Source organism: Barbatula barbatula, assembly GCF_947034865.1.
Source record: "Barbatula barbatula genome assembly, chromosome: 19".
Taxonomy (NCBI): domain Eukaryota; kingdom Metazoa; phylum Chordata; class Actinopteri; order Cypriniformes; family Nemacheilidae; genus Barbatula; species Barbatula barbatula.
In genome coordinates, this window is record NC_136782.1 from 5,139,793 (window position 1) to 5,154,784 (window position 14,992).

At 37.3% G+C, this 14,992-nt stretch overlaps 1 protein-coding gene across 1 annotated transcript in view; it reads right to left on the bottom strand.

The window, feature by feature from the left end:
* Positions 1 to 14,992, bottom strand: part of LOC306909028 (LHFPL tetraspan subfamily member 6 protein) — a 50,795-nt gene that overhangs the window by 1,233 nt on the left and 34,570 nt on the right. Inside the window, exon 3 of the mRNA XM_079482369.1 lies at positions 1,809 to 1,907. Within this exon, the coding sequence (XP_079338495.1) occupies positions 1,809 to 1,907 (99 nt within the window). The remainder of the gene's footprint in view (positions 1 to 1,808; positions 1,908 to 14,992) is intronic.

A 14,992-nucleotide genomic window follows, 5' to 3' on the forward strand; every position in this document is an offset into this window, starting at 1 on the left:
TTTCTATTCCAGGTTACAGAGAGACAAAGGACCGGTTTCATATTTAGAGACCAAAAACCAGGTACAAAATACAACCAACAGAGCATTTATAACCAAATCTATATGATAAAAACCTGCATTATACTGTAATGAATTATACGGTATATGTGAGATAAAAAATAAAAAAAAACTTGAACCAGCTGTACTAGTGTTAGAAAATTAAAACTTGTTAAAATCTAAAATAGTATAGTAATTTATTGAGTAAATAACTAAAACAAGTAAATAGTCTTTATCCACAATTAAATATTTTGTATGGCCTCATTTTGCCATGATAACAGTTCGCAGTCTTGTTGGCATTGTTATGATGTACTTTTTTATGAAAGCAGTCTCTATTTTTACTGACTGTAAATGGGCGTCTGAATAACGAAAAACAATAAAAACTTAAACAGCAAATTTGACAATTCATGGATAAGGACAATCATTCTATTTATACAATATACTATTTATATAAATGAATAATAACACAAATTAAATACAAAATTAATTGTTAAACCTTCAACCCAACACAGCCCTGAAGTTTACGTCGGGCCAGACGTGTGTGTCCCATAAAACTGTCGATTAGGTCAGTTATCTTGATGTTTCACCATATTGGATACTTTATAGCGGAAAGTACAGCCATTCACACGCTGGGATTACGCTGTCTGTATTTTTTATCTTTTTGAATCTTTTAATTGCTGTTAATACCCTACAGATGCAGATTAATGAATGCCACACCAATTTATCAACAGCAACAAAATATAGCGAAAAAATTTGGAGTTCATATCAAAGTCAAATAAACAATATAGTTAAAATCAGTGAGGTGCTGAATATTTTATAAGTACTTATAAAGTTTCTAATTAACAGGAGGAAAACTGGAGCGTGATATAATGTTGATGAATTATGTAAACAGAGAATAACAAAATTGCAGAGGGCTGCTATTTGCATTCCAACATCATAACATAAATTATAATACCACCAACAGACTATTGTTATTACCAAATGAACAGAAGCTACAAGGTTTTTGTTACGTATAGCTGAAATATTTATAAATACCAATTGTGAAACACTCATGTTCAACATTTGCACGTCGCAGTTGACTTTGGCTTTCAGATCCTGTGCTTCTATTAAAATAACAAACTGCACCTCAATTCTTTTGACACAACCTCTTAATGTTTTATTGTTTAGTATTGTTACTTTGAAGTTGTCATACAACCGTTTCTTCACTTAGTATATACGTAGGTGATATCGAATATTGAAATATTGTTTCTGTAAGACAGCCGAGGAATGGGATTTGCCATGTGAACAATATGAACACAGTGATTTATTGGTATTGAAGTCATTTTGGCACTGAACGCAAAACTTTGAATTTGTGTCGTCATAGTTGGATTTGCAATAGTGGTGTTTGGTGAGGAAAACATCCTCATCAGTTTTGCTACAAACTTGAATGTGCTTTTACTTTTAGAAACAAGTTTCACCTGGGAGATGTGTCATATGAAAACTTATTTGTGAGCCACAAGAGAAAATCTGTTGCATAAAGAAGTGTCAGTCCGGGTTTGACACCATTGGTTATTAAATGTGTCATGACCAGGGTTTGAATTGTACGTTTTCACTCCTTTCCTGCCAATTGGAGAAGTATAAAACTGAAATAAATCAATTGAATAAATGAGATTGAATGATAAATGAATTGTATTTTCTTTAAGTAAAGGTCAACTTGGGATGTAATAGTTCAATAATGTCACAATTCATATGATGCATGTGAACTAATGAGTGAAAGTGACATGAAGACGCACCAAGTTCATACTGATCTGAGCTGTTGTCACATGTCTGCTGGACCTCCTCACTGTCCAAGCCGAGAGGGTACAGAGCACATCCTGAACCAATGAGCAGACCTGGAGAAACGGAAAAAAAAAACGAGACGATGTCATAACGCTGATCAGATTTGCAGGAGCAGGAGATCCTTAGTAATAATTTCAGCTATGTTCATTTTTTAAGTTTAACTTATTTATGTCAATTGTTCAAAATAATTTAAGTTGAATTAACACATCAAGCTAATTTGATTTAACTTTCAAATTTAATGAAGTTTTTAAGTTGGTTTTAACAGCATTTTGGCATATTTTTCATGCACATTTGTCGTGTGATAAAATCATCTTAAATATCCTAAAAACCTAGAGGAAGGAAGGAACACAACATGTTGAGACCAGAATATTTTAACACAACTACATAGCAAGCATAGAGAACGCATTAGCAACCATTTGGGAACGTCCTGGCAACCAACCACAACACCACAGCATCATGTTTTTGTTTTTACAGAAACCCACTTGTACCTTGATTTAATTCACCAAATTGCTGCTGTCCTTCTGAAACCACCATCATTTTTTTTGGTCATAAATCATTATTATCACCCTTTATGTTTGTTTTGCAAATATCTAACCAATAAATTTTTTAAATAAATGCTTGTCAATGTTTGACAACGCAGTAGGCAATCATTTAAAAGTACAGCGTCTTTTTCCATTTCCTGAGAAAAACTAATTTGGACATCCAAGGTGTCAGAAGGACAGCGACGATTTGTAACATTTAAATGTAAAGTTGTCAAAAGTAAATGCTGCACACTAAATCACAACCACAACACATCCTCATCACTTCAATATTTAAGTAAATTATTAAACAAAAAATAATACACACATAGTGACAAAAAATGACACTAAAGGTATCAATAAAATAAAAAAAGGATGGGTTAAGTCCCTGATGGATTCAGCGGGGCAAGTCGGGCCGGCAGTGTCACAGGAAGATAGCAGCACACCTCTGGATATCCCTGAGCGGAGGTGTTGACACGAAGCCCTCCTGACTCTGTCTCAAGATAGACACCAACCCACAGATCCTCGGCTAAGGGGCTTTTCTATCACATTAACTTAATCCTTTCCAATTTGCCTCTCGCATGCCTATCAGTCTTACAGCGGGACTGGAAAGAGAGGGGTCGGGCATTTCGAGAAACGTCGATTAACCTACGTCACACCGCATGGAATCACTGGGGTGGCCGAGATAGCGGAGAGGAATTAATCTTTTCGCTTCTGTGGGGTGGGAACGCATGAGACGCGCACACACACACACACAAACACACACACACACACACAAGCTGATAATCAAATTGTCCTGCACATTTTTACAATGTGTACAGATTTTGAGATATTAATCAGCACTTGAAGACAGGCAATCGGAAAAGCCCTCTAAAGATTTAAGATATCATCACATTGTGCACATTTATATTTTCCAGCATGAATTATTAATGCCTTTCATTGATGCCGGTGTTTTTCAGGGCATGTGCTAAATGAAGCCATTTTATGCCCTCAAAAAAATCAATTACTTTGCTATTTAGTTGTAAACTGACCAACTTTGTATATTACATAATATGCATGATTTATACTGAAGATAAATAATAGGACAAACAACACAAGTCCTTACAACTCCTTGCATCTAGTATACTTTGAATGCGCTCAGATCAGTCACATTATATAATGTCATCCTTATATAATTCTCAGTATTTTGTTTTGTTTTCCAGTACAAATATCGAAACATTCTTCAATCAAGATATATTTTGACATTATTTTACACAAACTGTATATATCCGCAAGCGGAATAAGAAAATTAATCTAAATTCAAAGGGAAGACAAGATCATTTTTCTTGCCCCTTTTTTCTAAGCGGGTGCTAAAGATCTGATCAATTACAGGTAATTTTGCTACTCAAGAAAATGTATCTTGGTTTAAGAATGTTATTTATGTTTGGGATTACGAATGAAAAAAAGACAATAATAAGTGTGAAATTCATTTGTTACCTTTTTTGTTTTTGCACAGAGATCAATGACACTTTAGAATTAAATTGTTAGTCCGATGGACAATAAAACTTTTGAAATACTACTCCATTAAAGGCTAATGAATCTGAATATTATAAAGATTTGGAGTGGGCCCTTTTGACTATCAAGCAATCACCTAGCAACCACAAAGCAACACCCTGGCAACCACCCAATATCTTGCGAGCACAGGGAAACACCGCTCAGATTTTCTCCAAAAATAAAACAAATTCCTTCAATGCATCTTTACCATGCCAAATCATCAAAAGCCAGTAAAGCCTCTAACGTTTGCATTTAGAGCCCCCTGAAACTTTTAGCGACGCCGAGATCTGTCTTTGGGAAATTGCCGTTTATATAATCTTCTGTTGCTCGCTGCGGCGGAGGCGCAAATGTGTTTGCCAGCAGCCCAGCCATGTTGTGACACTAATGTATTCATGCGGAATATTAAACAAATTCATGAATTCTCTTTCAAGTCGTCAGTAATGTCAGGAGATAAAGAGGCGTGTAATCAGCTCGAAATGCCCCGCAGCACTGAAAAGTAAAAACAAAAGGGGTACAGCCGCCTCTATCCTGAAAAATTTAAGCAATGAAGGATGAGGGATTTTTTCGGTCTTCATTAATCACAAAGAAACATGTTTAACATATACAAATGTAATGAAACTGCATTTCTGTGAGCCATCTCTCATTTGGTTGAAGATGCGTTGAGCAGTACATGCAAATGTTTTCCGCTAAAAGAGTGACCTAATAAAATCCTAATTATGATGCAGATTCACTCACATGGGGAAAATAAAAGTAAACCAATTTCTGGAAACAAGAAAAAAACATCTTTCCACACTTTTGCAGCAGGATGACAGTGAAGAAATGGTTTCATCCTCTATTGATCATCAGACCAAAGTGCTGCTCACTTTTGATCTTTTCATTTTTGCCCTTTGTTCACGAACTTCACTTTCTCAAAAAGTCAGTCATGAACTGTCTTCCATCGCCGAATTGTTAATGAGACACATTTCTACCGGTTCAAACGGAAACGTGCAAATGATGGTGTACATCATTTCCACAGAAGCTGATCGTCGCAAGATCTTACAGGAACGAGAGGACATGTAAAGTCAAGTACAGCAAACTTTAAAGTCAACTTTTTGCTTTCAGTCAAAGTTTTGATTTTGCGGTTGATCTTGATATGTCTCGCGTCTTCAAGGCCTTGACGTGAATTTGGGTCTCAGAACTTTTGGTGTACATCTTTGTGTTAGGAGTTCTGGTATTGGTCTAGCTCTTATGGTCTGTTATTGATCTGGATCTTAGAAGTAAAGGATATTGCACGGGGGCTGTGTTTAAAAAAAACAGTAATACATTTTAATGCAAAAAGATTTGTTAACGGACTGTGTAGCTTCTGTCTTTGTAGCGTTATCGATCACAAATGCTAATATTTATTATCATCTTACTTTCGCCAGAATATGATTATCAAATTGGTAGCCCGCATTAAAAAATACAATAGTGTACAATATTTAACATAGTAAACTGTTGTAAATTGGAGCAACTGTGGTTTATTATATCATTATACTTGTGTTATTAATAGTATACTATAATAATCTATAGTTTAGGCTACTATAGAAAATACAAACTAGTATCCTTTAATATTTACTATAGTAAGGTTGCAAAAACATAATAATTTATAAAAAAAATGGGGTGCTGTACCCTAAGGGAAAATTTTCCTTTAAAAAACATTGAATGTCGTATATTTGGGTACGTTATGCAATTGTGTTCGCATTAAAGGTACAGTTGAATGTCTGTATCTCTAGACTCGAGGTACACGATACACAATTATGTGCACAAAAATACAACTGGTACAAAAAAGAACCTTTATGGGTACTCCAGCGAGAGACAAGGTTTTGCTTTTTGTACTTTTTTGACAGTGCATTATCTCGAAATGCTACTACAGTTTACTATAGTAAATACCACAGTACAGTTTAAATGACACCCTTACAAATTATATATTTTTCTATATTTTATTAATATATTATTTTATTACTTAGAAAAAGAAGATGATGGCTCTGAAATTTTGGTATGTTTGTGGGGGGCCTGAAGTTTGGGAAGCTCTGGTCTAGGTCTTGAAGTCAAAGGGTCTGTTGTTGGTCTAGATCTTGAAGTTGATGGGTGTGGTGGTCTGGTATTCTGGTAAAAGGCATAAATCAATCAGCAGGACACTTCATCACAATCAGAACAGCCTATAGAAACAGCCCCTCAAGGCATGCGTGTTAAAATACACGCCTACCCCGAGGAGCCCATCACTTCTGTGATCTTATTTGCATTTCATGAACTCTTTTCAGAAGTTTAATCCCGTCCTCCACACTTCCCATATGTGGGTTACTGAAACATAGATATCGGTATAGAGGGGTGGGTGGAGATTACAGGAATGGAAACAGCAACTTAATGAAGTGCCAAGAAACCACAGCGAGGTGGAGGTTCAGTGCATCAACTAGCAGCTTGCAGAACTCTTAAAAACGATTCTTGATGTCTGCTGTTGTACTTGCTTGCTAATACATTAAACGTTGCGACATTGTCCGTCAAAAACATACGCAGACGAAAGCTTCAGGATTAAATGGATGATTCAACTCGGCTCGATATCACAGACGTGCACACGATTACTGGTCTGAGGTGAAAAGTGGCAGGTTTTAAAGCGCTGTAAATGCGGTGTAATGAATTACATCAATTTTCCGAGAGAGCCTCTGACAAGCAACAAGAGGTTCTTCAGTTTTTAGAAGCACTCATGGGAATGAACATGAATCTATGTTTCCGAGACTGATGTCGCTGATGGAGAATGTTTTAAGTTACACTTGTTAAGTTTAATTGGGCACTTGTGAAAAAGAAAAACACACCCAAGAGGTATTCTTCCTCAATGAGATCTTTGAAAATTTAAAACACTGCTTTGAATAGTAAATAGTAAAGTAAATAAAGCCTGTCTTGTGAACACAGCACATGCAATACACGGATAGGTGTTTTAAGGGGTGTATTTGCTGATGCAAGGATACTTAAATTGTAGACTTCAATTGAAGGAGAGACCTGAGATGACTGTCAACAAGCAATAAATAAATGTGAAGATACTCCACAAGTCCCAAACGATCAGAAAGCCATTTTCCCAAATCGACGGCAAGCTCTCACCATTTATTAGGATCACACGCTGCCATGGGGTTTCCAACACATCGATCTCTGGTGGTGTAGAAACAGTCCATTACAGGTTGCCATTAGTGTCGTCCATTAAAGAAGCATTCAATATCCACTCCTGAGTGGCTCATAATGAGTCTGCGGTTAATGCCAGCACACGCGCTCTTATTATCTCTCTAAGTGCCATTCATTCAGTGAGGCCTGAGAACGGCCCCTACCGCTGACATCCCTACAGGTAATTAAAGATTTAAGACACATGGTCAGCATACTGAATAGGAGGAGTTGAACCTAAAGGTCAATTTCAAGAGGCGGACTACCCTCCTATGAGGATGGTTTAGTGCAGTGGTTTTCAAACTGGGGGCCACAATTTTTGTGGTATTTTAGGAAGTATTACATGTATCATAAGTTTTGTGCAATCAAACATTACAAAAATTTGACCCCCAACCAAAAGAATTGATATTCCAGCATTGTATAATTGAATGTCTTTATGTTTCATATAAAAATTATGAATTACTGAAGTATTGAGGTAAATGATAATAATTCATTGGAATGGAAAATTGGGTATCTCCAAACTCTTAGCAGAAACCAAGTCAACAGATTTTTGGATGTTTATGGTATTTACATGCGTGATGAATAACATGTTGCATGTGTTTGAGTGATATTTTAACATAAGCGTTGTATATTCATGAGTTTAAAATTCTTTATCCCAAGACCTACATGATACTAAAGCTGTTTATTAAATGAAACTCAAGCGCTCATTTCTGAATGTCAAAGGCACCCCAACATGCCTGAAAATTGGCTTTCAAACCACGCAGGTTTATAAAAAGTCAGTCTGTGTTTATTCATGTAATAAAGGTTGAAAGGTGAGTTCTTAATCCTGCCGTCTGAGGTTTACATTCTCCCCTGAAAATCTCTTTTGGAGTATGAGCAAGGTTGTGCCTTTCATCTGCCTGCCAATGCTCTGTCTCGGGATAGCTCGTACCCTTTGTCGACCCTCCCAGGTCCTCTTCAATGGCGCCTCAGGAATTCCTTTCTCCCGCTCTCTCGCCCACACAATAGAGTTCACGTACAGCATTCACAAGGGGAGAAAAGAATGAGCAGGGACCGAGAGAAATAAGTCCGGTTAAGTTTAAGGGGGAGAGCAGAAAGGGGCTGTGAATAGGTCACGTCGAGCTGCTGTCAGAAGGTTTGAAAGAAGGAGAGCTGGTGAGAGCCCGCTGAGGGTTGAGGGCATCGCGGAGGCTGTCGAGGTGAATGGACGGACCTCGCACGCTTTCACGGAGGCCGTAGAGTGATGGGACGAGAAAAGAATGGGCAGATGGGAGCAGAAAGAAAAGAATACACAGGAAACAGGAGCACAGAGAAACGACAGCCAATTATCAGAAAAATGGACATGAAGATGGATGAGAAAAACCAAAAGACATGGAAACAGCTACGACTAACATTTTATAGATACATAACAAACTAGGCCGACATACAGTACATACATTAAATTAATTTAAGATTACTGCACCCCTGATATCAGAGCGTCTGTATGCACACCTTATCCTGTTTTACGGCAACGGTCATTTAAAGGGACAAATGGTTTTGTTCTGTAAAACACAAAAGAAGATATTTTGAAAAATGTGGAAAACCAAATAGTTCTGGGGCACCATTGGCTACAATACAGTTTCTTCCATTATGGTAGACAATAGTGACCCAAATGTTTGGAAGAACTTGAGGTTCTTTAAATGATGACAGAATTTTAATTTTGCACCTAAAGTTTGTTTTTACATAACTTTCTTTATTGCAAAGGGTCTCTACACTCTTTCCGTTCCTGTAACTTATCATCTCCTTTTACGGTGCAAATGCGATCAGAGAATGTTTAAGAGTAGTTGAGCTTAACAACGCATAAAGCTTTCCCATAATCCTTTGAAAGTGTGCTATGGATTGGCGTAGGCAAGTGAAAGGATGTATACACAGCAGAGAGTGGGAGGGGATGTGGGTGGGAAGCTTTGGTGGGAAAGTTTGGATGTGGAGTGCAGTAAGTGGATGTTTGTTAAAGTCCAGAGAGCCAAAGCTCTTGTGCTGTTAGACGGCTGAAGGCAAGAGGATCCGGTGTGATAACGTCCTCTGTCCGAGGCGGTCTGGGAATGAGTGTGGTCGGGGCATTAGGGTGAAGATTTGTGGGAAGTCAAAGGTCAAATCACTATAAATAGGCCATTCTTTTTCATTAGTGTCATCTTCAGCAGTTCACACATTTCAGAGGATATCTGGTCCATACGAGAGAGAGAGAGAGAGAGAGAGATGCCTGTCCACTGCATATTATTCTCTCCTAGCGTGAGGAACTACAAGGTCAGGTCAAACTACATTCATCTCAGCGGGCATTGACCCAATGAAGACAGATGTTAAAACGCGCTATTATACAACAACATCTTTAAAGAAACAGTTCACTCTAAAACCATAAGCCAGTTATCATTTACCCTATAACTTATCGATTCCTAGTTTCAATGCAAAAAAGAGGTACGAATACACCACGTATGGTCATTTAGCCTGCTTATTGACTGGTTTGCAAAACATTCATATGTATTTTTGAGCTGCGTTTTGACAGTCCAGTCAGAAGAAGTTAGCATTTCTTTCTGAAAATGTGCACACATGAATTGATAAAAGGAAAATATAATTGTATGGTATGTCAAGTACCTGGTTGATTTTTGATTCTCAGCCCTATACCTTTTCCAAGCATTTTAACGGTAGTCAATGGTGCCCCAGAAATTTCAGTTGTTCAACTGAATAAAGACATTGAATAAATTATTGTATGCTCATTTATAAAGCATGTGTGACCCACGTTTGATTTTCGATGGGACACAGCATCTACCTTATCCAAGTCAAATTGTAAAGTTTGTGTGAGCTAATATGCAATGAGCAATTCTTGTATGAGCCATTAATGGTTGGCAAGGCAGCTAAGGTGGTTTTATTCAAATGAACACCTCATAAGAAACCAGTGCAATTCTATTGCAAAGTATTGGCCGAAATGTGATAGTTTCAGTGGAACAGGAAGATATCAGGTACCCGTGGTGTGTGCACACGGATACTATGTCAGCACTGCATCTCTTTCAGCAATTCCCACTTCATCTCAATTGATCTATTGTCCACTGAACATCTCCGAGGCCTTCAGTCAATAGCTGGATTGATCCAGTCAAAGCTTAGTAAATCAGGCACCGTTGACTACATTAGGCAATAAATTCACACCTAAATGAGAAATAAACAGATTTGGCCATGTGCACAGCATTTAAATAGCACAATTTCAGGAATGATTTTTGTACACACAAATCTGGTCGCTTTGAAAACGTTGAAGTCATCAAGCTAAAAACAATTTGAGCATTATTCTGTTTTTCTTGAAGAAAGCTGAGAGCGGTTAATTTGGAGTATGCTATTTGGATAACCTGCTCACTGTAATGACTTTAAGATTGATATCAAAAGCTCATCCTTCAGATTTTATAAACAGACATCAGAAGAGGGAAACCACTTTAGTGCAGCTAGACAGAACGGGAGTGAGAATATCCTAGATCTTAAAGAGATAGTTCCCCCAAAAATAAAAATTCTGGCATCATTTATTCACTCTCAAGAGTCTTTTATGTGTGAAACACAAACGTAGATATTTTGAGAAATGTCTCAGTGGTTTGTGTTCATACAATGAAAGTCAATTTTCTATTTATTTAATTATAATCAAATAAATAATTATAATATAACAATTCATAATTCATATAATAACAATAATAATTGTATTATAATTATTACAAATATAAGTAAATAAATAATACTAAATACATAATTATAATGATTTAGTTCTTCAAAATATCTTTAATTGTCATCATATTTCTCAAACAGAGATATCATACATGGGATGCAAAACTTCTAATATTTAGAAATTATTTTGGTGCTTGACAACCTCAACTCCGTTTACTTCAGTATATGGAAAAGAGTGGAAAAGAAAAGTCTTTAAAAAATTCACCATCTGTGTTTCACTGACGTACAAAAGCCATAATATATTCAATAAAACATCAGGGTCGGTAAATGATGACAGGATTTTCATTTGGAGCAGAACCATTATTTAAAACCTGAAATAATTCATGTGAATGAAGCAGATTCAAAGAATGGCACATAAAGACAATAAAAAGGTCTAAGGTACGCATTACGAAATGTTCCACTTCTGCCTCCTTTGAACGTGAGTCTGTCAGCTTCAGTAAACTAATGCTAAAATCCCCAGCACGACGCTGCTCAGACACCAAATAGGTCCATATGAACTTGTACACAGTGTGGGTGAGTAAGCTATTAATCCAGCGGTGGGCTTCTTGATGCTTGAGGATTTTCAAAAGAAATATTTTAACTTCCTCTCGTTTTTGATTGACACTCTTACCACGGAGAAAGCGAGCGAGCCGAACTTTCCCTGTTGCGTTCAATCTTTCAGTCAACACTCAATTATTCCTTTGCTCTAAATGCACACAAACTCTTTTAAAATGCTGAGAGGAATAACTCCATTTCAAATGCTCCATAATCCCTCCTCTGGGGTGCATGCTAGAGTGGGTATCGCTCAGTTCCCATGACCCTATGCTTCTCCGGCTTCCATTTAGAATAAGAAACTCTATAGCAGAAATGGATTTGGGTGGTGCCGGGGAAAATCGTAACTTGACATTGAGATGCATTATGGGATGTGTTCTAAAAGCATGCTCATTATAAGTTATAGCTGCAAACTGTGTCTCTCTATCGCCATCTCTGTTTGAAATCTTAAATTGCTGGTAACTTTGTCTTTCTTATGTTCTTACTGTAGCATACGGTCAAACTCTCCTAAGCCCTGTACTTAATGTAGCATACAGTCAAACTGTCATAAGTTGCTCAGCAGCGTTTAAGATGAGCAATCTACAGTGATAAGTCACGATGGGCCCTATTTTTTATTGTATTTTATACTCCGTCTAAAGCGCATGGCACAGGTGCACTGAGGGCGTGTCCGAATCCAGTTTTGCTAGTTTAACTACTTTTACTAACGCGCTCTCCAAATAAAATAAATATTGCGCCATTGACTTTGGACCAGATTTGGCGCCGTGGTACGATGGGCCCTATAACTGCCTTTAACAATATTTCTATTTATCCAGCCTTGGGATCCCGCAGTGAGCTGAAATATACAACTATACGCTGCATTGAATAACTACAGGGGATGCAGAGCTGACAGAATAAAAATTATGCATTCAGGTTATTTTTATGCAGGTTTTTGCACTCTTGGTCTACTGAGATTTGTTTGGGCAATTAAATCTGAACCCTTAAGGAGCTTTTCGATATAATATGTAATCTCGAATGTCTGCCGTACACTTTTGTGAAACAGTAATGACCTCCAAACCGAGTTAAGTAGTTTTGCTCTGTTCATTTGGTTTAACGTTGGAAAACGGCGGGTGGACATCAAAGAAAGCCTCTTTTTCTAAATGCTGATCAAACAGAGATTCTGTTTAAAGTATGCCGGCAATAAATAACAGCTTGGATCACCAAGCTAAGATGACATCAAGATCCGTGTTGTGTGAAAACACAATTGAACTGCATGATAACAGTTTTAAAGTGAACTGAATATAATACAACTTGACCGTATATCCCTTTCGGTGACACAGGACTAAGATGTAGTCACGTTTTCGCTTCATTGCTGAAGGAGATAACATATTTATGAAACGACAGGTGAATTCCATGTACCGCGTTGTATGTAGATAGAAACAGCTCATTCTAAGTGAGGTAAGAAAAACATTACGCTTCATTATGTAAGGTCTTTATTCACCTCCAAACACATAGTTATGTATATTATTTGCATTTATGTCAATAGATCCTCCTAAAAATTACACACAGCACCTTTAACCTAGGCCACTTAGAAAACTAGAGATCACATAGCGATAAGAATCTTACATATTCAATGCATTTATATTGACCTTACATAACCACTCCTTCGCAAAGACCTCAAGTTTAATACGTTTAAAAGTTAAAATGAGGTAACCCATGCATGCAGAAATATAATTCAATATGAATTTCGGGAGATTCTGTCTGTTGTGTGTTCGACTCCGGACACGTAACTGACAGCTGCTATTTTTACTTTTTGTGTTGGTTCAACAAAGCGTGGGAATCTTTGTCCTAAAAATTGCTTCAGCAGAAACGCCTTGAGGCAAGAGTTTAAAACCAAACGCCACGTCAAGAAATCCTGACTTTAAAAAATCTGAAAAATCTTTTGTGTACCACAGGGGAAGCTTTGAAGAAAATGGTAACGTCTGCGCTTGGTTTTCGAAAAGATCTTCAAGTTCATAGCATTTAAAGTTAGCCGATATGTTTCATTGGCTCTTCGCCATCTATCCAAATCAACACACACTCCTGTTCCCAAACCAGTATCTCTGCATTCAACAGCTTCCTACAGTTTTCATATCCCAGAAGTCTGCTGATGCCTCAACACTTCCAAGACCTCCCGTCTAGCGACTAATTAATCCCGCAGCAGATAGAGGCCTGATGGAGCTTTTCCTTCATCCTGCTCAGCTCTCAACCCATGACAGGAGCTTCAGCTGGGATCGCGGATCTATTACTTCAGCCTCCCAGAGTTCCCAGAACACTTTAACAGGCTTCAGGACATCAGAGAACATACCACCGCTTTAAAACCAGAGGTGCCGCTTCAGGAACAGCAGTTTCATCCTGTGGATTTGTCTGTTCGGGAGTACTCCGAATGCGAAGCCTCAGATGAACCACACTAGTTTCTAAAGTGTGTGGAAATGTGATTATGTGTCAGTCCTGCTGCTGGAGATCTGTGTTTCTGCACGGAATAAATCCAACCCTACAGACTTACTATATAACATTTCTTATGAAACCATAACTTATGAGCTTTCATTTAGCCAAATAACATAAAACAATGTTTCATCATCCCTGGGAAACTGAGGTGTGACCATTTTGATGAAACTTTAATGAAATATATATAGTTTCAGTAGATTATCTTGATACATTGTCTTCTCATAAGGCACTGGCGGATAATAAGAGATGCCCGACCAGGGATGCCAGATCTATAGCTCAATGACCCCAGCCAAAACATCTAAACTCAACACTCATCATCACGCCACCTCCATTCCTAAAAACATATTGTACAGCTACTGTTATGCATGAAACTCATTATGTTGCATTGGGTATCAATACAGTAAAGGTAAAAACAAAGTGTTTTTTCAGAAGTAGGCTAACTAAGAATGACCAATGAACAACATTCGTCCACCTTTAACCTTATGAGAAATTGCTTTATTGTTTCCTAATTTCTTTGTAACTTGCTTTGGATAAAAGCGTCTGCTAAAGCCTAATGTAAATGTAACCCACAAAATCAAAAACAAACCTGCGTCAACAGTTAAAAGTATCCAGATGGGTAACTGCAGACTTGGCAACCCTGTGCCCGTTCATTTCTAAAAGGGTTTTAATTTTTATATAGCCGTCATCAATTTACTCATCTTTCTATTTAGAAACCAATTCAAATCCAACAAAGCTAATATAGTATATGGCTAATATAGATAGCATAGCTAATATCGCTTATGAAAGATTTGATACACATACTTGTTTAATAATGCATAAAATGTTAGAAGAGAATTTAAAAGTACATTTTAAATAATAATTTCATAATTTAACATAAAATGTATTTTATTTCTATAATGTAAAACTGTGAAAAGTTGAAAAAAATGGAGCTAAATATGAATTGCTGGGAATACTACTGATCTATTGTATTGGTCATATACATGGCTGTTATATCTTACTTAAGCTGACAGCTTTGTATAACAGATCTACTGCTCACACGAGCTTTACAAAATTACAAGCAACACCTTCCCAGAGCCAGACACACAGGTTTCCACGTCTGGGGACAAACTTGTGATTAAATGGTTTGTGACATCAAATCAATGCAATAAATCAAATCAATCCATTCAGTTGTTTTGTTCAGGCCACTTTTTACA